This window comes from Lepisosteus platostomus, chromosome 1 (assembly GCF_059453375.1).
Source record: "Lepisosteus platostomus isolate fLepPlt1 chromosome 1, fLepPlt1.hap1, whole genome shotgun sequence".
NCBI lineage: Eukaryota > Metazoa > Chordata > Actinopteri > Semionotiformes > Lepisosteidae > Lepisosteus > Lepisosteus platostomus.
Genome location: NC_142611.1, coordinates 21,947,167 through 21,971,004, shown reverse-complemented (window position 1 = coordinate 21,971,004; position 23,838 = coordinate 21,947,167). Strand labels below are relative to the sequence as shown.

Genomic DNA, 23,838 nt, shown 5'->3' with positions numbered 1-23,838 from the left:
ATGGTTCAGCATTGGATACAGTTTTATGATATCTCCTATCAGAGAGGCTTCTTACGCACATTCCAATGCATTTACACTGGACTCAAGAGAGGCCCAAGCTGCTTGTTCAAGGCAACACAAAGATTATTAGAAATCTTTAATAACACTTAATTCTAAGTGTAATAAAATACCTTGCTGCTATGACAAAGTGGTCTTCATAATTTAAACATTTTAAATACTAGTTTACAGTGGTATTGGAATATTCTTATATTTTATTAAGCATGTAAGTAAGAAGATTCTGAAGATAATTAGGTTTATCTGAGGTGTTGTAATATAGAGATCATTATTTGAGGATTGAATATTCTTTTTGATGTTTAATGTGAATTACACTGGAGTAAACCTAAATCATTGTTCTCATTGTGAATCACTGCAGTTTACTTGAAATAATTTAACATTCACAATTTTGCCTATTTGCAAAAAATTATTAGTGGCCACTTTTTCTGAATTCTCAGACCAAATTAATCTGTTCATGGGCTGAAAATGCGGGCTCCCACTTTCATCTCCTAGATCTACTTCACCTGACCTCAATCAGTCTCTGTTGTAAATGCAAATCCTGGTTAACAAACAGTTAACATGTTAAGTATAGCAGTGCATCATAGGTTATTCTTTAGTTATCCATTTTCTGTTAGGAAAGTGTTGGATGTACAGATGCAGCCATTCAAAGTGCGCGGCACAGACACGTACCGGAGGTAATTGGCTACGGCCTCGCACATAGTGACGTGCGGTGACGCAAAAGACCGCGGTAAGTGATTGGTTGACCGACAGGGGCACTTGTGGTCCGTTGGTCGGTCGTAGAAAGATTTAAATGTCTTTACTGTGCTCGTTTTAGTATTGAATATTTATATGGAATTTTACCACTGAAGGGAAATCTTAGTAGTTGAGCATAAAAAGAATAGGAGCATACTGTAACGCATGTGAAGGCCATAAACGATATTAATTTTGGAACATAAACATACAGTATATGACTGGTCTTGGTACTTTTAAATAAAAAATACACACCAGTATTCCATTTCTCCCTAAACATTTTAAGCATCGAAGTCTTTAACTAACGTGATACCGGAGTCAGCAAACATACTTTTAGAATTAGATTAAAAGGGAATATAATATGGAATCGCGTATCTAAAGAAATTAATAACGATATAATTATATTCATGTACCGCAACACAAGAATAGTACACGCTGTACATTGTTGATAATGTTTCTGTAGGGCTTTTTCAGCACTCCGCATGTGACCTTGCCGGTGGCGCTGTGGGTTAGGTTCCTGACTCCCACATCCCATGTCGCGTGTTCGAATCCAGCCGAAGCCATGACTTTTTTTTTTAACAAACATTTCTTTGAAAAAATAAAACTTTTCCCTGGGTCAGAGATTAAATAAAACCTAACTCGCACCAAACAAATGTATATTTCTAAATATCTCTACATGATCGAATTTAAGTCATTTTAATAACAATGAATAGTCACCTATGCATTACAATATAAACATTTATATTGATTTAAATCGCAAACGCGGGTTTGAATATATGTGTTTATTGATTCACAATCAGACAAATGCAACATAAATTGATATCTTTGTCTTCTAAGTATCTTAATAAACTTTCAGCATAGCTTTCTCCCCGTTTAGATTTATTTTTCTTGGGATCTTGGGATCAAACATGGAAAGATTAGATTGTAATCATTTTTATTTTTTAAATAAATTTTAGAAAAGTGTAATCTATACTAAAAAGCTGTACACCACCTTCTATAAAGATACATATTGTAATACTTTCGGGTTCGGTTAGGACAGACACAAGAACTCAGACTTGCGGAGTTAAAGCAAGTTAAAGCCTTGATTTTATATATCACCTTTAAAAGTGGCATCTCAAAGCAAAGTAAATACCCAACACTGATTGTACCCATCTGTCATGCTAATAAATGAATTGAATTGAGAGAGAGAGGGGAGGAGGGCGAGCGAGAGAGCACAGCCAGGACAGACAGGCAAATAAGATACACTCCACAGAGATTCACAACAGCGACATATCATAAAACGTTTGCACATATAGTTAAATTATTACTTGTTTTTCAGGAAGTTAAAAAAACACAGGCATGATCAGCAAATTAGGAAAACAAAGAACAGGACAGGTGAGACGTGTATCCAGAGAGCGAGTGATCAGAAAAAGGAACAGCTTTTGCGCCCAGGTTTCACTTTCTTAATTGGATGTATTTAAAACAATGAACCACTGTAGGTATAATATAACATTCAGAAATACAATCGAGGATAGTTTTGTGGTGTTTGTATAGATGAAAAGTTCTTAAAACGTATAATGTAACAAAATTAAAGACGATTAAAATCTGTAATCTTTCAACTTGTATGTCATCGGAAAATACAAGAAGTTTCTGCTTTGTGGAAGGATGGTATCAACAAGTAATCTAAGTGGTGAGAAAGCTGTGCTCAATGATAATTAAGAGACTTAAAGGTAAAAGGAGATGCTTCATATTGCTTGACTAATTTTAAAAACTAAGTTATAAATGCAGACGCTCTCTTGGTGCCACGCCGGGTCTAAATATCTAAATATACATTCGCCCCGGGCAGAGGCCGAAGAGCGCCCGGCTGGGGTGCGCGGGGAAGAGAAGGACAGGAGTGAAAGTGGTCAGGGCGGGGTTTAGGAAGGCCGCTGACCAGTGCGGCTGTCCCACAGTCTGGGGAGGTATCCGTTTTCCTTGTAAATAGTTCCCTGCTTCTGCACGCCTGGGTCTTACTCTCTCTCTCTTTTCTCTCTCTCTCGGGCGCACGGGCGGTGTGTTGGCTCACACTGTTGGTACGCTGGGCAAACGTCCCGAGATCGAATTCTTCCGCGACGGGGGTACCTTTAAAGCGGAGACGACGGCACCGAAAATTTTTGGCGCGCCTTCTCTTTAAAGCCCTGGCCAAATACGAAGACAGTACGTACAGTTATAATTCAAACGGAATTAAAAACTACACATCCCAGTTACCATGGTGGTGCTTGTGATCATTGCGTTTAACCAACGAAACAGGGCGAAAAATCAGTCACATGACTTTGGGGCAGAGTTTCGAAAGCTTAACCTATCAGCAACAAAGCGAAATTTACACGATAGGCTACCTCAAACTGTCAGTTACACGACTGTGTATGTCGCTTAAGCCACTCCTATTTGGCATTTTAGTTATGGAGGCGAGAAGACGCCCCCCCCCCCTCTGGGTGTCTGATTTGCCGCCATGTTTAACCGTCCGTGTCCGAATCGCAGTAGCTACGCGTACGAAATAAAGTTCATCCCAGCTACAAAACATATATATTTTTGTGGTAAGAGGGCGCAAAACATCAGTATTTACTGCTATTAATTACTGTACGATTTATAGTTGAAATCTGAGCCTAGATATAAAGTTAGATATAAAGTTAAAATCTCGACAAAGCAATGTAGGAAATACAGAGAAAAGAAATCCTTTCTGACATCTAAAATCAGTTTCGATCAAGGTCTCTAAAACGAACAAGAAAAAGAGGATTTTCGGAGGGCAATTACGCTGTGTTTATATAGGATAAGTGATCTATGAGCAATCTAATTTCTTGTTCGTTTAAAAGAGTGAAATGTCAGCTGCAAAAGATCGCACCAGAAACAGCACTCTCTCTGCCTGTCATAGACGTTCAGGAAAGGCTGAATGAAGTCATGTCAAGAACAATAATTCGGTGATCAATAATAACAGTTGTAGGACAAGAAACAAAAGATAATGAAAACTTCTTTAGGCTAAAACTCAAGTTCATTCTACAAATTAAGGCAAATGAAAATTCAGGATGTTAAAGTGCTAAAGGTGTAAAAAATACAAAAATGCACATGAGTAAAAAGTTTTAGAAATGGAGCAGGTGTTGCTTTGAAATAAGCAAACAGAAAAAAAGCCATGACTAAAGTGCAGAAGAGGGATGCAGGAACACTTGCTTAGATATACAAAAAAAATCACAAAAAGGTGTATGTTACAAAAGAACATGCAAACATGTTCATCATGTACATCAATTTCCCTTCATGATCAATAAAGTCTTATCTATAAACATGAAACAGAGTGAGGAATCAGAAAATTAGAATGCATAAAAAACAGCAATTCTGTCTATAAGCCCTAAATGAATTAATAGCAACCATGGTTTCATGGAGGGCTTCTCAGATAGTTGGGCATTCAGGTAGATTGCCAGGTGAAAGGATTTGTAAACATACTTTGTTAAAGCAAGTCAGTTTTTTCTGCAACACATAAAAGACATTTTTCCAAGAAAGTTTAGCCTTTGTCACTAATGAAACCACTAAATAAAGACATAAATATAGAAATCTTAAGATTTTGTTATTCAATGTTGGTAGCAGGATGAACTGTGCTAAGTGTATATTTTGTCGCAGCGTTGCTGCAAGATGTTAACAGTGAAAAAAGGTATTTAGAAATGAGTTATTTCAAGAAGAAAATGTTCAGAATAATTGCAAATCTAGCAGGATAGAGAAAGCACAGAAAACAGGCAGTTAGATTGATCAGATTAGTATGAAAAGTTATTTAGCAAAGGGGATGAGAAGAGTGACAAACTCGTATGCTTTAGATCTTTTTATCTGGACCAGGGAAAACTGATCATGTTTCTCTATAACAATAATAAAAAACTTTATTTTATATATCACCTTTAAAAGTCTCAAAGCAATACAGACTGCTTTGAGACTTGCATCTCAAAGCAATACAGTAGATATAAAAACAGATAAAAGGACCACAGATTACAAAGTAAATACATAAAAGAAAGACAAGCAGTTAGAGGTGCTACCAAAATTAGAAAATGAAGCAGATACAGACACTAAGTCTTCTGAAAAGAAAGGTTCTGAGGTTAGATTTAAATGCACTCAGGGTACGTGACTGATATCACTGGGAATACAAATTGAGAGCTCTGGGGTGCAGCTAGAGAAGACCCTGTCACCCACAGAATGTAGATGTTCTTGAGGACAGCTAGAAGACCAGAGTCAGACGGACAAAGGTGGGGAGTAGACAGATAATAAGCCATATACTGTAGGTACTGAATGAGGATGAGGATTTTGAAGTTGACTCGAAACCTGATAGGTAACCAATGCAAGGACTTGAAAACAGGTGTAATGCATCCCTGATAGGATTCTCGCTGTCATATTCTGAACATATTGAAGATTGCTCAGTGTTGATTCAATTTCCCCAGTGAACAGGATGTGCATTTATTAATTCTAGAAAAAAAAGCCTTTCTTGATTTCTCTAGTTCTTAGTTTCTCTAGTTCCCTTTAAAATAAACTATTATTCCACAATGCAGAGTATTACATGGACAGTATTTACACATGATATTTGTGATTTAAAGAAATGAACACAAGCAGCTTTTCGAGATTTAAGTGTTGGCTGAGTTATTGCAGGATAAAAAACTAGAGATGTTGGTAAGAAGATAATTTTGGGATAGCTGAGGAATACACTGATAACAAGAACACTTCCTAATGGGGTTAGGCATACTTTTGATGAAGATGATGAAGTTAACAGACTGTATGTTTACATAGATACTGAAATGAGGATTGTATTTTAGATTTTGTGTAGTTGCTAGCATTGAACTGTGTGTTGGATGCACATGAATTGAAGGAATGGGCAAACATCGCTGATGCGGATCCACAGAGCCAGCATATTAAGATGTTTATAATTAGAGGCAATTTGTTTAAATAACTAGGTATGGATACTGATGTGCAAGACAGGTGGAAAGGCTGTTTACTTAAGCCAGCACTATAAAATATTTTATTCTCAGTGAGATGCTGCCATTTCATAGTGGGTTTCTAACACTGTGTATAGTTCAATCCACACAGTGCCTTTACTTCCATCCATTTCTAATCTCTTTATCCAGTACAGAGGATTTGGAGCCTATCCCAGTAAGCAACGGACACAAGGCAGAATACACCCTGGACATAGTGCCAGTCCATCACAGGACAGACAGACACAAACACACACACACCAGGGCCAGTTTTCCCATAAACCAATTAACTTACCAGTATGTTTTGGAGTGCAAGAGGGAGTCATATCACACATATGGAGAAAAACCATGTAACCCAGAGAGAACATGCAAACCCCACACACACAGGATGGGACCTGGGACCCCAGTGCTCCAAGATAGCAATGCTAACCACTTTGCCACCATGGATGGATATCTTAGTTATCTTTCTAGTTCACAGGTTTGCATGCAAAATTTAATTTTGAAAGCCACTGAGACATCAGGTACTACTGTTGTATTTATGAAAAAGAAACAAAACAAAAAGCATACTAACAACTGTGCCATCCTACTCTTTAGTTAATACAATTTATTATTTATAAACAGTTAACATTGTTAGCAAAATATTTTGAATTATATTTAACCCTATTTTTTCTTTAGTTTTGTATTTAACTTATATGATAGTCAGATTTAATGTATATTTGAACAATGAAAATATACTTTTACAAGATGCGGGGGAAAGTGCAACAAATTATTACAGTGCTAAATTTAATATTGATTGCTAATAGTTTATGCTAACACCTAACTTTCTTAATTAGATGTATTTAAAACAGTGAACTAAGTGTAACATACCATTCAGAAATACAATCGAGAATAGTTTTGTGGTGTTTGTATGGATGAAACGTTTCTAAAATGTATAACGTAACAAAATTAAAGACGATTAAAATCTGTAATCTTTCCACTTGTAATGTCATTAGACAGAACAAGAAGTTTCTGCTTTGTCTAAGGATGGTATCAAAAAGTAGTCTAAGTGGTGAGAAAGCTGTGCTTAATGATAATTAAGTGACTTAAAAGTAAAAAGAGATGGTTCATATTGCTTGATTAATTTTAAAAACTAAGTTATAAATGCAGACGCGATCGCTGCCATAAGCGCTCCAGGCAGTAGAACGTTCGTTCTGTACTGCTGAGCTCCGCGCCTCCTCCCTCTCTCGGTGCCGCGCCCCTCTCTGATGGAGCGCAGTGGGCGGTACGCTATTTTCAGAGCCTCTGATTGGGAAAAAAAGACCTGCTGATCAGTTTCACACACCAGGAAGAGAAAAGAATGGGATTTTTTCTCTTCGAAACGTGTGTTGTCTTTATGAAATTCGTGTATTTTAAACGTTTAATTAAGAAGTAAAAACCTTACAGCGTACACAAAGATTCTGAGCTGATCACGAGGAAGAAAAATCACCCATTTTTCGCGCATAAAAAGTGTTTTTTAACTCTCGAAACCTGTTTTTATATGTTTTAAAGTCGTGCAATGTCTAAGTTAAGCAGGAACACATCATTATATCTCATTATTTATTTATTTTTAAAAAAATGTAAAAATCGTTTGCCCAGCCTACTTGGTGGGCGGGGTAGCGGGAGAGCCGGGCTAGCAGGTGGTGACGGAGAAGAAAAATAAAGGCTTTCACTTCCTTTAACTCCGCAAGTCTGAGTTCTTGTGTCCGTCCTATCCAAACCTGAAAGTATTACAATATGTATCTGTAGAGCAGGTGGTGTACAGCTTTTTAGTATAGATTACACTTTTCTAAAACGTATTTAAAAAATAAAAATGATTACAATCTAATCCTTCCACGTTTGATCCCAAAATCCCAAGAAAAATAAATCTAAACGGGGAGAAAGCTATGCTGAAAGTTTATTAGGATACTTAGAAGACAAAGATACTGTATCAATTTCTGTTGCATTTGTCTGATTATGATTCAAAAAACACATATAATTAAACATGCGTTTGCGATTTAAATCAAAACGCGATTTAAATCAATATAAATGTTTATATTGTAACGCATACTGTACAGCCTCCAGTTTTCTATAAACATTTAAAAGATCGTCTGCGCAGCCTAAGAGGGGGTTCCACTGTCAGTGACAGCTGACAATCCTCCATACACCCATGTGAAAAATTAATAATGCCAATGTAAACGTCGTATTTACAATTTGTTGAAAAAAAGCTTTGTCTAAAGCTTTGTGATAGTTGACCCAGGCAGCAAAAGATCAGCTGCACTGGTAAGATGCGACACCGAAGATATGATTAATAACCTTTTAAATCTGAAGGGAGATCTAAAGGGATCCCCCCACACACACACACACAATAGAAGCAGGAAGCAGAAGCAGGGACCGTTGTCAGAAGGGAAGAAGGTGACTATTCATTGTTATCAAAAATGACTTAAATTCGATCATGTTGTGATATTTAGAAATATAAAAGTCAATTAATTGTCCATAATATTGCTATTCTATTTTTTCGCAGAAATGTTTGTTAAAAGAAAAGTTACAGCGCCAGCTGGATTTGAACACTCAACCTGTAGGTTAGTAATCAGGCACGTAGACCAGTGGGCTACTAGGGAAGTCGCGTGAAGAGAGGCGAAACAGCCCTACACAGCCCTGTCGCAGTACATGAATATAATCATATCGTTATTAATTTCTTTAGATATGCGATTCCATATTATATTAGCAGAAAAGCTTAAAACTACCACTTTTTTACATGCTATTTCACATGTTAGTTAAAGACTTCAATGCTTAAAATGTTTAGGGAGAAAAACCGGTGTGTATTTTTTCTTTAAAGTACCGATTCCTGCAATCTGACTGGCTGACACCCTTCTGAAGTGGTTCCATAATATCTGGTATATGGAAAAGAAAGCGTTGATAAAAAAGTCTGGATTCTCATGTATCTGATACAAGTATCTTTTAATACAGTCTTTGCTGTGCTCTTGAGGGATCCTTGTGATATTTTGAGCTCTGGTTGAATGATAAGTGTCTCAGTTTAAATAATTTTCGTAGTTAGAAATTATGAAACGCTCTGTTAAAAGCAAGGGAGTTTTTATGTCCCTTGCAGTAAAAGAAAATGCCTGACAAAGTAGGGCTTGCACAGATTCCAAGTGCTTGTACAAATGTGCTAAAGAAATTATACTTTGAGTTTACAGCTTGTCCAAAGTCATTCATTATTAATACTATTAGTAATTTCTTCGGTAAAGGCTTTGATGCATAAATATTTCTGATAAAGGTAGGTTGTGTACTTTTGTCCAACTGAGCAATCTTGCTTTCATAAAATATACCAACTTTTTAATGACTGATGATTAACATGCTGTAATACACAGCATTAAATTTAAAAGCTCAAATGCTGTACATGAGAGGTTAAGCTTTATTGGCTCCTCCTGGCGGTTTTACAAGGTGATGCCGGAAACTTTCCGGCATGACCTCAAATGACGTGATATAACCACGTGATACTGCGTGATACTGCGTTTTGATGCGACACGCCCACCGGGGTATACCGCGAAATACCCCACCCATTTTGAATGGCTGCATCTGTACATTGTGTTTAGACCTATTTTAAGAGTATCACCTGTGAGTTATGCTAAGAAATAAAATAAAAATTGAATAGCAAATTCCACTATGTTATCACAGTCTCAGTGCTCGCAGAAAAGTATAGCTAAAGAAATTAGAAGGTAATTAAACCACAGGAGCAAGAGAGTCTGTGGGTTGTGGGAAGTGAGTACACTTTTTCTTGTCTGTTATTACTTTGCTGTAATAAGCATTATTACAGTACAGAGGTGCTGCATTTCTAATAATAAAAATACTAAGAATGAAAAAATGACCTCTAATACAGGGTAAGCTATATTCCTTAACAGTGATTTTTAAATTTATTTGTATGCACAAAAAATAACTTGAATTACAGTGAGAAAACAATGGCTTGAATTCTGACTAGTTGCTAGGAGTTTTACATTATTTGTATGTTATTCACTCAAAAATATGTTTATCCAATGCATGCAGAAAAAGTGATTATTTTATGAATGCAGGGTTCTGATGAACGAATAAGTTCCTTTTAGAATAATTTATCAGTCAGCCTTTTTGCTCTGTTCCAGGGACTCTTATTGTATTGAAATGCCCTTATCCTCGGCAAGTAGAAGAACCATCTATCTATGAATCTGTACGAGTGCACACAGCGATGCAGACTGGACGCACAGAGAACGACCTAATTGCAGATGCACCCTCGGTAGGTTCATCTCTTCCTCATCTTCCTGTGATGAGATCTGTGCTTCATGGGACATGACAGTTTTGGAATTTCCAAATAGAAATATAAAGAGAACAAATCGTATCACAGATCTGTGAGGTTTCAGTTTACTTCATATGGAGCTGAAGCTGCAGATCAAAAGTTTGAAAGAATACAAAAGTAGAAAAGAGAAGGTAAAATAAGTGCTTTTAAGTGACACTAGTAGAAGGCTAAATGTAAATGCAGTGTTAGACTCAGCGTAGTGCAGTGGTTAGCATTGCTGCTTTGCAGCACTGGGGCCCTGGACCTGGTGTGCTGTCTGAGTGGAGTTTATATGTTCTCCCCATATTTGTGTGGGTTTCCTTAGGGTTCTCCGGTTTCCTCCCACAGACCAAAGACATACTGGTAGGACAAATGACTTCAGTGGTATAGGAAATGCATGTCAAGACTCATGGTAGCTTTGTTATTGTCTGTTAATCAGAGATCAATCTTTAATCTGACTGGGAAAAATGCAAGGGATGAGTTAACAAAACAGTAAACATTATCTATCTTTTTCTTACAGCTTGGGACTAAGGAGGGATATCTTATCAAACAAGGTGCAATAATCAAGGTGAGACAATACCGCAAGAAAATTGTAATGATTATGTTAAAAATTTATGAACATGCATGCTACAAAAATATTAACAAGGGATTTTTTTTCAAGGAAGTGTTCTGCTGTTTGGGTGGAGCCTAGCCTTTAAGTATAGTTCATAAATTGCCTTGATTGACGAACCTTTATAGTCTTCAGTGGTGTATTTTGTCTCATTTGAAAACAATGACAGAGTAGGAACAATAGCACAATAGCAATAGGGCTGTACTGCACTGACAAGGACCAGTCAGGGTGAAATCAGTTTAGAGTTCCAGGTTTTTATACTGGATATAATGGCTTGTATGCTGGATGGCTTGCCATGCACCCTAACCTTACATCATTAAAAAATCTTAAGGTATAAGTGATAACTTCAGAGTAAGATGAAAGTGTTATGTGTGGGGGGTAATGGCAATAGCTGATTCTCATTTGAAAAGTTACTGTACGCTCTTACTATGATGAAATCAGCTGTTTATTACACAAACTGTTTATTGTAAATCCAATATCTTAAAATAATTTGGCCTAATTCTGGTGTAATGTACTGATTTAAATAAGAAATCTGGTCAGCATTTTCAGTGATGCACTAGCTTGAGTAAAATATTTGAAGGGCAGATTTATAAGAATACTAATGAAATAATCAGAAAATGGCTTTTTGATTGGCTGTAGACTTAGGAGTAGACCAGCAAAAACTTCAGCTTGGTTCAAAACATCATGCATTTTATGATAACTCAAAATTTAAATAAATCAAAGTTAGCCAATAATACAAAATAAATATCTGGAAACACACATGCCATTATTCATGTGTAGCATTGAACTGTTTTGTTATTTCAGAACTGGAAAACACGATGGTTTACCTTAAATAGGAATGAACTAAAATATTTCAAAGATAAAATGGTAAGTCACTGTGTTATTAAAGACATTTATCTCTTTACTAAGATAATGTATATCATTATACACTATATAATGCTTTGAAAGAAGTATTTTTAAGATCTTTTAACTTTTTTCTCCCTTTAAAGTTTGATGAACCAATTCGTACCCTGGATTTAAAAGAGTGCTCAGCTGTCCAATTTGATTACTCTCAAGAGAAAGTCAACTGTTTTTGGTGAGTTTTTGCTCTTTAATTACCACAGTTACATCACCAGCAGTTGACAAGAGTCTGTACTCTTGACAGTTACTGAAGTTACATAATCAATTTGATTTATTATCACAGTTTCCAGGTCTTTATACATTGAAGATTTAAGGTTATCTATAAAATGTGTTGTACTGTGACTTTTGGTTTCAGGGATTCTTGGGAGACTAGATTTATCCTGAGACTTCCCACAAACTAGTTTTTAGAATCATCGTAGAAGGAGTCTGAAAGTTTATCCATCTTGTGACTGTGGAGTGCTCAATGAATAATTACAGGCCTATGAAACAGTTTTAAATTATCTTATTTTAGGTAATATTGGTATTTGGTACATATTAAATTTTGATTTAAAAAACAAGCCATTTTTTGTAACCAATAAAAAAGCATTTGAAAATAACATTTTATTCAGCTTTGTTAATGAGAAATGTGATTTTTAATAAAAGAGGACTAATAATAGAGGTTAAATACAGTTAAATAAGCAAAAGAAAAAGAAATGCTTAAAACATGCCCTTAGAAAGCAATTTGAAACACTACTGATAATACTATTGAACACGACCATATTGCATAATGGAAGGAAAATTGTTTTGGTGTATATAGTTTTGGGAAGATGTATTATATATAACAATGTCAAGAAACATAAAAGCAGAAATGTTATAATTTTATCATGTAATTTTTGATCAATAAATTGATACTTCACAGAGATCTGGAAGCTCATACAGGTAAGTGCACGATAATGAGTATCAAAAGAGTTTCAGAAAACCTGAACTGCCCATCCCATCATTTGATCTAAACTCAAGCATGGAGGAGTATGAAACGATTTAAAAAGTTTGATTAAAAACCTTACAGTAGGCTGTGTTCTTCCTGTGAAGTAACTTTAGCCTGCACAATATTGAATGACAAGTGTCCAAATACTGTACTTTTGTGATTTTCTTAAAAAAACTTTGCAACTACAGAATAATTTTTGTCACATTTTGTATGTGTGAAACATTAGAATCGTTTACCAACTCTTCTATGGTTGTTGTTGGTACTACTTGTTACTTTATGGATCACTTAAATATAAAAAAGGACAAAGTAGTTTGGATCAAAATATTTATACTTTATTCTACATTTTCAAAGGAAATCTGACTTTTCAGTCCATGCCAGGGCCTTCCTCAAAATGACTAATTTTATGCTGAGTTCTTTTTTTGTATTGTACCTCATTGTTACTGTATATCTGAAACTATGATTCACTCTACTAACAACTGCATTTATGTGGTAATGTATATGATTATTTTTGTTGTTTTTAGTGATAATAACAATAGTAATAGTCATAGAAGTTATGAACAATACCATTTAAAGTTATTTCCTTTTGAACAAACTGATGACAGTTAAACCATTTCAGTTGTGCCAGTGTGTGTAATATTGTACTGTGAGGGCAGTTACCTTTTTTTCACTTCCTATCTCTGTGAAACCAGATGGGTTGAACATATTTAGAAAACAGTTCATCTGAATGTTTTAGCTTCAGATGAAAAAGAGGAACAGTGAAAATAAAAAAGGAGAACTTTACACCCTGTTTTTGATCCTCTTTGCAACTTTTCTCAGTAAGAACTTATTTGTATGTTTTCATGCACACAAAAAATTCAAATGATACACCTTTATAATTGGTTCCAGATCATGGGATTTTAACAAATATTAACTCAATAATCATAATGAATAGCAACAGTGTTTGTGTTAAATTAAACTTTATTTCTAAAACAACAAAATGTCATCAGTGCTGTCCCTTTTCATGATTGTTTAATGTTTTTTGGGGTATTTTGGGGTAGATTTTTTTTTTCTTTTGGGTCCTTCAGGTTAGTTAATGACAAGTGTGGCATTGTGTGGGAAAGTTCTGGAAGAAAAACGTCTTGAAAGATCTTGGCACAGAAAATGGAAGGCACAACAAAGGCCTTTGTAGTATTTGTAGAACATGTAAAATAGTGTTCACAAAAAATGTTTGTGAACAAAAACTCCTATGCTAGGAGACCAGCCAAAAAAACAGAAGCTAATCATACAAATGAACTAATGAGCGTATAGTTTAATTCAAAGCAACATGTAGATGCTAGGGTGTGAGCTCTGTAGCAGAAATTGTCAGTACATAGTCATGTATAATGGAATATCTCATTTAAAGGATAATGCATAAGGATATTGAGTTACATGCACAGGGTTGTGCACCAGGAAGGGAATTAATCCAGGAAACGTAAGGCAATGTTTCCATTTATATTACCACCTGGCCACATAGCCTGTTTAATTGCTAATTTTATCAATACTTCAATTTCATCAGTACTGTATATTCACAAATGTTGGATTCATGCAAGAAATACAAGCAAAACCAATGTCCAGATTTCTTCATTTCTCAATTGCAGTTCTTTCCTAATAGGACCTTTCTCATGGTAGCAAGAGGTTTTATACTGTAAGATATGTCAAGGAAAATTGAGGAAGATAGCAAGTAACGGTAAAAACTTTACTTACAAGCTGTAATTATGAGTACAGTACTGTTATGCTGAATTTACTTGGAGGTAATTGCTAGCCCAAGTTTGGAATGCAAATCTAAAAAAAAATAAAAAATACTACAGACAGGTAGAGAGGCCGTCATATTTAGGAGAAGGAGAAAGAAGAATCTCTATAGGTTAGGACTTCATGTGTTACACTTTATGTAGTCTAGTCTTGGCACCCTGACGAACAGGTGGCCTTTCTTTGACTGCTGGTTTTCCTCTTTCCAGATAATACAGGGTATTTAACTGCCTTTTTATTGTCAAACTCAGTGTCTTGAGTCACAAATTGCAACAATATTTTCTATCCCCAAGATGGCTGCCATTTATTTCTCTTGTCAAAATAAGTCCTTTACTGCAAACTCCTCATCGAGAAATTGTTTGGCCAATTACTGTAGCTCCGAATTGGAAGGGATCATTCTAGAGATATAATTTTAGAGATACAATTATCTCTCTCTGCTTAGCTGTAATAGTTTATTTCAAGGAGGAAGATCCTTCAGAATGTTCCACTATTCATTCTTTGTCTTTTACAATGGTGTTCACCATGGATAACTCCAGACCAACGTTACAAGGAATTATTGATTATAAATCGCCTATTTTAGACATATTAGATACATCCATTTATGTTTCTAGTGTACTTGTTTTATGCTTCTTCTCCACTGCACCAGTATAACTTTTCACATCATATTTACACTTGCTGCTAACTTGATGGTTAGAGTAAAATATATACAAAGAACATCGAAAAGCACATGTAAGGCTAAAAGTCTAAGATTAAAGGCTGAAAGTATAGTGTTATTCCACCCATTCAACTACACTACTCCACAGTAAGTAATTTTGTGTTACGTTCGCTATGTAAACATATTTAATATGATTATATGGTACTCTGAATATTTTTTTTTTTAAAGTTTGAAAGTAAATTGCATACTATGTAACTTGGTGACCACCTATACTTGAATGGTAAAACTGCAAAGAGTATTTTTAAAACATATGTCCCATAGAACATGACCTAAATTCCAAGTGCTGGGCTTGCTTTTCAGTCATGACTAAAAGGGTAACATTGCAAACACAAGTGAAAATTACTCCAGACAGCACAATTGTAAGAAAGGATATGCACACAAGAAAAATGAGGAACAAGACTGAGGTTGCTCTCAACTTTTACATAAAGTCACACTGCCTCATTGCTTTTCTACAGTGTTTCATAATAGGTACTTGCATGTTTCATCATTTTCCTATTAAGGAAGATGCAAATAATCATACAGTACATTCTTTTGTTCCTAGTATAGTACCGTTCAGTATAACAGCCTTACTACCACACTACTATAGTATTTAAAGACCGTGGAACGTCCTTGGAAGCCTACAAAACTACTTGCTAGTCTTTCCTATCTTGAGTGCTTTTCACCTATCCATCCATCCATCTTCTAATTGCTTCTTCCAATTCAGGGTCACGAGGGAGCTGTAGCCTATCCTGGCAAGCAACAGGCACAAGGCAGGTTACACCCTGGACAGGATGCAAGTCCATCACAGGGCAGACGGACACAAACACGGACAAGCACACGCTTACGTCTAGGGCCAATTTTCCCAGAAGCAAGTTAACCTACCAGTTTTTTTTTTGCAATTTGGGAGGAAACCTAATGCTAACCACAGCACCACTGTGTTGCCTGCATTTTATCTATTCTATTGAATACCACATTTTGTTGTATTTCATCAAATTGCAACACAGTGAATCGAATCAAAACATACTTAACTTTCTGATGGAGCATAATATTTTTTATTAAACATTTATTACCCCCCTGCAGCAATTACAGCCTCAAGGAGTTTGTAGTATGTTGTAAGCAGCTGTCACATCTTGTGGGTTTAATTTTTGTCCCCTCTTCCTTGCAAAACTGGCTGTTGCTAGTTACTGGCGGAGCAGTGGTGTACAGCAATCTTCAGTTCCCCCCACACATCTTCTATGGGATTTATGTCTAAACTTTGACTGGACCACTCAAGGACTTCCACCTTCTTTTTAAGTCACTTAAGGGTTACTTTGGTTTAGTGTTTGGGATTATTGTCCTGTTGAAATATTGATCCCTGTTCCAGTTTCAGATCTTTTGCAGATCTGTTTTGCTCCAGTATCTCACTATATTTTACTCCATCTATTTTGCTCTCATTGATGAACATTGCTCTTCATTTACCATACATAAAATACTTCTCACTAAGACCAAATAACTCATTTTATGTCTCATCAGACCGCAGTTGTTTCCAAACATCATTTCAGAGTTCCCTACATTCCTTTTTGCATAAACAAGATGGGAATTAATGTGAGTTTTTTTCAAATTTTTCCTCCTTGCCACTCCACCATACAACCCATATTTGTAGAGCACCTGAGCTGTTGTTAACTCACTTTTACCCCATCTCAATAATGAGAAACTGAAGGTCTTTGAGGGTTGTTTTCGGATCCTTGACTGTTTCTCTGACCAGTGTTCTTTCTTACCTTGTTGCCGAGTTCTGGTGGATAACGTGGTTGTTGAAGATTCTGAGTAGTATTGTGTCATTCACTTCCTGATAATTGATTTAACAGTTCTTCATGGGATACTCGGTGTCCTCTATTTTTATACCCCTTGCCTGATGTGCCTATCCACAACTCTGTTCCTTAGTTGTTTTGGAAACCCCTTTGTCTTCATATTGCTTTGTATGCCATGTCCAGTGGTGGGAATTCACCCGGAATACTGTATGTATTCAACCTTACTAACATGGGTGTGCTCAATCTGAATGGCCAGCCACTGTAATTGCACAGAGGTAGATTCCAATCAACATACTGTGCAAATTCTGGAGGCAACTGGTTGAGGCAGGGCTTATTGATGCTAAGGGAGTGAATACTTTTCCAATGAAGATTTTTAGGGTTTTTATTTTTTTTCTCATAACTTTTAAACACATTGATATTCTACAGTGTTGTATGGATAAAAAGGGAAAACATACAGGTATACATCCAAAATTGCCATTTTTTATGTCCTTTAAATAAACTGACCAAATTAAAATTATTTCTGAAAAATGTTAATATGGCAAAAGAGGATGTGACACAAACATACCCTACAATTCAAGAATACTTATAATGGAAACTGTTTAATTCTTATTTTCTATTTCAGTCAGTTATATTGGGTATTTTTCTAGAGTTTTGAGAAAATATCTGCTATTTAAAATAAACAGAAGTGTTGTCATTTTATTTTTAACAATTTCAAAATATTAAGTACAATGTTAAGGTACAAGAATTTGCATACACAAAACAATATGATAATTATTGTACTGAATGTAGTTACCTCTCCCACACTTAAGAAAAGGGATTTAACATTATCAATTAATCAGACATTAAGTAAAGTTCTTTCTTCTGTGAACAAAAAGCTTAAAAAATGAATTAATTGCAAAGTAACATACAATATATATACACATCCTGGTTGAAGGCCTAGTATAAGTGCATTGTACCATTATACCAAACATTACAACCAGTTGTTCAGCACATTGACATTACTCAAAACGTAGCAATTAATTACTTGAATTGATCACGGATGGAACAGTTGACATCCATATAATAAATTTTCCCCAAACTTTTTCAAATACTGTACATTTGTTTTTATTTTTAATGTAGCACATAGGGGGAAATGTATCTTAGCCACATTGAGAGACTTGGTGGTGTACTCTTTTTTCCAGATCAAGGCTATGCATTTATTGGCAGCAACGAATGCCATTTTAATAAACCTTAAATTAATGTCATTTTATTTTTATATTGAGGTCTAACACCTCATTTTGTTGATTGAGCTATTGAAGATGTTTAAAAAAAACTTAAAATTATTTCTGGCAATATAAAAAAAAATCTTGAAAGTGATTACTTTATACAGACACATGGAACAGGCCTGAAGAAGTACTTAGAAAAATAATTGTGGATACCAAGCCATGTTGTTGATTCTTAACCTATAAAGTCTGAAAAAGCTTTGGAAGATTTTCTTAATTCTGAGCAAACAAGTGAACCACAGAAACTGTGTGATCTGTCTTAGAAGGTTTTTGTTTGCAAATACAGTAACAGATCAATGCACATACAGTGGTGTGAAAAAGTGTTTGCCCCCTTCTTGATTTCTTATTTTTTTGCATGTTTGTCACACTGAAATGTTTCAGATCATCAAACAAATTGAAATATTAGACAAAGATCACACAAGTAAACACAAAATGCAGTTTTTAAATGAAGGTTTTAATTATTAAAGGAAAAAAAATCCAAACCTACATGGCCCTGTGTGAAAAAGTGATTGCCCCCCCCTGTTAAAACATAAATCAACTGTGGTTTATCACATCTTTGGAAAGCTGAGTTCAATTTCTCTAGCCACACCCAGGCCTGATTACTGCAACACCTGTTCTCAATCAAGAAATCACTTAAATAGGACCTGCCTGACAAAGTGAAGTAGACCAAAAGATCCTCAAAAGCTAGACATCATGCTGTGATCCAAAGAAATTCAGGAACAAATGAGAAACAGAGTAATTGAGATTTATCAGTCTGGAAAAGGTTATAAAGCCATTTCTAAAGCTTTGGGACTTCAACGAACCACAGTGAGAGCCATTATCCACAAATGGCGAAAACATGGAACAGTGGTGAACCTTCCCAGGAGTGGCCGGCCGACCAAAATTACCCCAAGAGCGCAGCAAAAAGAACATAAAGGCTCGTCTCAGTTTTGCCAGAAAACATCTTGATGATCCCCAAGACTTTTGGGAAAATACTCTGTGGACTGACGAGACAAAAGTTGAACTTTTTGGAAGGTGTGTGTCCTATTACATCTGGTGTAAAAGTAACACAGCATTTCAGAAAAGGAACATCATACCAACAGTAAAATATGGTGGTGGTAGTGTGATGGTCTGGGGCTGTTTTGCTGCTTCAGGACCTGGAAGACTTGCTGTGGTTAATGGAACCATTAATTCTGCTGTCTACCAAAAAATCCTGAAGGAGAATGTCCGGCCATCTGTTCGTGACCTCAAGCTGAAGCGCATTTGGGTTCTGCAGCAGGACAATGATTCAAAACACACCAGCAAGTCCACCTCTGAATGGCTTAAGAAAACCAAAATGAAGACTTTGGAGTGGCCTTGTCAAAGTCCTGACCTGAATCCGATTGAGATGTTGTGGCATGACCTTAAAAAAGCGGTTAAGGCTCAAAAACCCTCCAATGTGGCTGAATTACAACAATTCTGCAAAGATGAGTGGGCCAAAATTCCTCCACAGCGCTGTAAAAGACTCATTGCCAGTTATCGCAAACGCTTGATTGCAGTTGTTGCTGCTAAGGGTGGCCCAACCAGTTATTAGGTTTAGGAGGCAATCACTTTTTCACACAGGGCCGTGTAGGTTTGGATTTTTTTTCCCCTTAATAATAAAAACCTTCATTTAAAAACTGCATTTTGTGTTTACTTGTGTGATCTTTGTCTAATATTTCAATTTGTTTGATGATCTGAAACATTTCACTGTGACAAACATGCAAAAAAATAAGAAATCAGGAAGGGGGCAAACACTTTTTCACACCACTGTATCTCTTGCAGCCATTATAAGGGGATTGGCTTTGATAACATGGCCAAGCAGCTTGTTCGAGTAAGCTCTTACACTCAAAGCAAAATGTAGTACCTCCTACTTCTCCTGGTAGTCCATTACATTGCATTTCCTTAATGTTTGCATTTGATATTCTTTACCATTATCTGTTTTCAAAACATGGCACATTATTCATAGTATTTTTGTAGTAAAAAAAAATCAAAATTCAGCAAAGAACACCTGTTCTTTCTCCACACTAATTTACTTTTTAAATCTGGGAAACATTTGGATAAAACCAATGTCTTTTGGCTTTGCAGCTTAGTGTTTCCTGAAAGAACCTTTTACTTGTGTGCTAAAACTGGGGTAGAAGCTGACGAGTGGATCAAGATCCTACGATGGAAACTGGTGAGTACTGCTACAATTAAGCTAAAGGGTATTTTTTTCAGAAACATGAGGTGCATTTTCAGGAAAATGACAGTTCATATAATGAAGATATATGAAGATATCTTTGCAATGAGGATATTCTAAATAAAAAACAAATGTATGGTAATATTAAGTATGAAACAAAAAGGCTTTGACATAAAATAACACTGGTTATGGATTTCATAATGACTGTATTAAAACAAAGTCAAATGCCTTGTATTACATTGCACACAGTACAGGAACCCCACCAAAAATTTTGAGGTCAATAATGCCAAGCACTATTTAAACATCATTCTGGCTGACTAGGAATCCATCATAAGTGTATTACAAGCATCTTTGCGTCCATGTAATTGTTCAGTGTTTGATTTATTGTATTTAAATACAACATATCAAGAAACTGATTCAAAGCAGTTCACAAAGATTTTGCAATCCACAGCATATGGCTAAAAGACAAACTTGCAAAGTCTTAAAACATAGATGTTTGGCCACAGATGAAGGTCCTTCAGTTAACTTAAAATATCAATTATCAATAAGTGCCTCAAGGTAAATCTCACCACATGGCATGTCTTCCCCATGATAAAATATCACATGGTAAACCATCTCCCGGCCAGCTAGAGCTTTCTCCTTCTACCCTTTTGAAAGTAAAGTGTTATTAAATTGCTGACAACAGAAACAAAAAAGCAGACAGATTTACAGAATGTCATGATTTAAGATTCTTGCCTATCAATCACCTCAGTCCTCAACATTGTTTTGTATACCAACTTACTTTTCTCACTGATTTTGAAGTGAAGTGTTTAATTTTAAAAAACTGCCATGAGGCAAGTTGTGTCATGTAACACTAGTCATAAGTTCACTATGAGGAGTCCAATTTCTAGAAATGTCAGTCTTTTATAAAATAAAAAATAAAAAATCAGTATTTATTGTTTATTCCTGGCAAACAGTTTATCAGTATATCTGTCAGAGCAAACCTTTATGGGGATTTTCAGAGCCCTGCTTTTCAACAAGCAAGTGTAACCAAGGGTTGACTAGGTTCCATTGATCACCATTCAGCTTCAAGGCAGATCTCTGTTCCCTGTAATTCTAGTCTTATTACAGACAAGAACTGATTAGTACATATGTAGGATATTTCCTGAAACATGAGGAGTTCATGTTCACTATAAAATTCATTGTTTAGTACATGGTCAAGTGTATACCTTTTTAGGCCTGAACTAAAGAAAAAAAAAGAAACAGGAATTGTTGATGAGAATTGTTACATTTAGGGGAGGGGGGGGGGGGGACGATTAAGGTGGAGAGATGATGTGAAGAAGGGAAACCAATTTTTAAAATGACTTAAAATGAATATTCTTCTGCCATTCTCTATAACTTCCCTCACTTCGAACATGCCATGGTTGTGTAAATACAGTATTTCTCTCTAAAAATGCTGTATATGCTCAGTCATATTACAGGAAACAATTACGGCACGGTTAAAAAGTCCCCTCATATTCCTGTTCCACACCTCTTCTGCTGTTAGCGTACTTCTTCCTGCACCCATTAAATGCAAACATGCATTTCCTGTTGTTATTCCAGATGTGTAGAAAGTGTTTTATGCAAAACTGTAAATAAATGTATGGACTCCTATAGATATTACAGATAATTATGAAATGAGCTAATCCACATCTTCACTTATTTAAATATAAATTAACTCATTTTGAAGAAGTTAATACACTATCCATTTTTGAGTTCACTGTAACATTATACACATCTTTCATATACAGTATACTGCATGCATATGAATAAATCCCCAAAAGGCTATCCTTATAAATCCTTTGTATCTACATTTTCAGTTTAACAGAATGTATTTTGTGTAATGGTGGCTGTATATGTAGCAATACACTGAAATACTTCAATGCCTCTTGGTATCTAATATTATTATTAACATTGATTTTATTGGTTAGAAACAAACAAAAATCATTATTGTCACGTTATTCACAAAAATAATATTCTTAACTTTTCAGTCACAGATTAAAAAGTACAGATGACCTGATGGAGTGGAAATAATACATCTCTGGCATGAAGATAGAAAAACACTGAAGAAGACTGGACCCTTAATATGTAACATGCTTGTGACTACAAAGATCATATAGGTGTCCTCTAGCAATTTGCTCAAGGTGTACTCATGTCTAATTGCTAACAGTGAAGTGTAATTACATTATCCACACATTGTAATATTTTTATCTCACAAAGAAGTGCACAAAACTTTGCATGATGGGAGTTTCTGATAAAAGAAACAAAATCTTTGAAAATCTGATTTTTGTGAGCTCCTGTATCCTAAATGGAGATTCGATTTGTTTTAAATTTTTTGTAGTATGAAATTACTTGCATCTTGTAAAATTAAAATACAGTACCTTTTTTTGAAGAGCATATGCTCATGTTTAAATAAGAAATGTAAAGACTGATTTCCAGCTTCAATAAATAAAAGAACTGAGGTTATGATTTACTTGTATAATATACAGTACATTCCATGAAATAACATCTTTTTTTAAACTTTGCTTAATGTTTGAATTTTTAACATGGAGCGTGGTGTCTCCACATGCATTACAGAAAAAAAAGTTTTTACATATGTTATACCAAGTACTTGTCAAAGTAGAGAACTGAACAGAGACTCCTCTACTCAGATATTTAATGCCTTGTATGTTTATGTATATATATTTATTTTCTAATTCTTGTGATTGTGCTTGAGTAAACTGGACTATTAAGGTCTCTAAATCTACTGAGCAGGTACTGTCAGACAATTCCTAATGCAAACTACCTTGCAGTGTTCTACCAGTCCCTCAACCCATTCTACAAAGGACCATCAAAATAGCAAGTTTAGTGCTGATAAAGTATATTGGGTCCCCCTAAATTTGATGACTGGAGCACAAGCTATTTTCTTGTAGAGTCTAGGCTCAGACAAGGTAAGCACCTGATTAGGATGTTAACCCAGGACCCCAAATATGGAATAGCTTGTGAAGTAACAAATGATGCTATCTAAACTCTACTTTTTTAAAATACTTGGAAATGAGAGTTAATAATCCAGTGTTATTGTACACACTCTTAAGAAGAGGAAATGCTGTAAAATGCAAAAGCAGGACCTCTCAGGTGCATCTTGTGTATATTTTTCTTGATATTTCATGTAAATGATCTTTGTAACAAAACAATAAATACACACTGTTTTAAAATTATTAGTTGAGGATATTTCAAAGTCTACTCGGTGGTTTTTCGTAATGATTGTTTTTTATAATTGTCATTATATATGAATAAGTCCTCCCATTGTCTGTGGAACACACTACCATGAAATTTCAGGCAGTGTTCTTTTAGTCCATCTGAAAACTAGCAGTCAGAATATTTTAGAAATTTAAAAACAATTTTATGTAAATTCACACCAAGAGATTGCTGTATTTATTTTAAGTGAAACCACGACTGTAATGCTGTAATTGTTTTTGCAGACAGTGAAGAAGAGAGTGCAGTTGTTTCAAAGCTGTGATGTGAGCCCTTGCTTCCAGATATTAAGTATTTTAAAGTGGAAAACTATAAATGCTGATGAAATACTGTATATTTTACCCACTCAATATGTAACTGTAGTTTAAGACCATTTACTTTATGTGAAAACTAA

The 23,838-nt window shown here is 35.5% G+C and overlaps 1 protein-coding gene across 2 annotated transcripts in view; it reads left to right on the top strand.

Moving 5' to 3' along the window:
- dapp1 (dual adaptor of phosphotyrosine and 3-phosphoinositides) overlaps positions 1-23,407 on the top strand; it is a 48,984-nt gene extending 25,577 nt beyond the window's left edge. Inside the window, exons 4-10 of one of the 2 annotated variants that reach the window (XR_015935624.1) lie at positions 9,866-9,996; positions 10,556-10,603; positions 11,450-11,512; positions 11,635-11,720; positions 16,480-16,551; positions 20,102-20,189; positions 22,202-23,407. Coding sequence is in view for 1 of the 2 variants with exons in the window: in XM_088627259.1 (XP_088483385.1) it covers positions 9,866-9,996; positions 10,556-10,603; positions 11,450-11,512; positions 11,635-11,720; positions 20,102-20,189; positions 22,202-22,225 (440 nt within the window). In the remaining variant the exon portion in view is untranslated. The remainder of the gene's footprint in view (positions 1-9,865; positions 9,997-10,555; positions 10,604-11,449; positions 11,513-11,634; positions 11,721-16,479; positions 16,552-20,101; positions 20,190-22,201) is intronic. The other variant, XM_088627259.1, reaches the window with a different exon arrangement.
- The last annotated feature ends 431 nt before the right edge of the window (positions 23,408-23,838 follow it).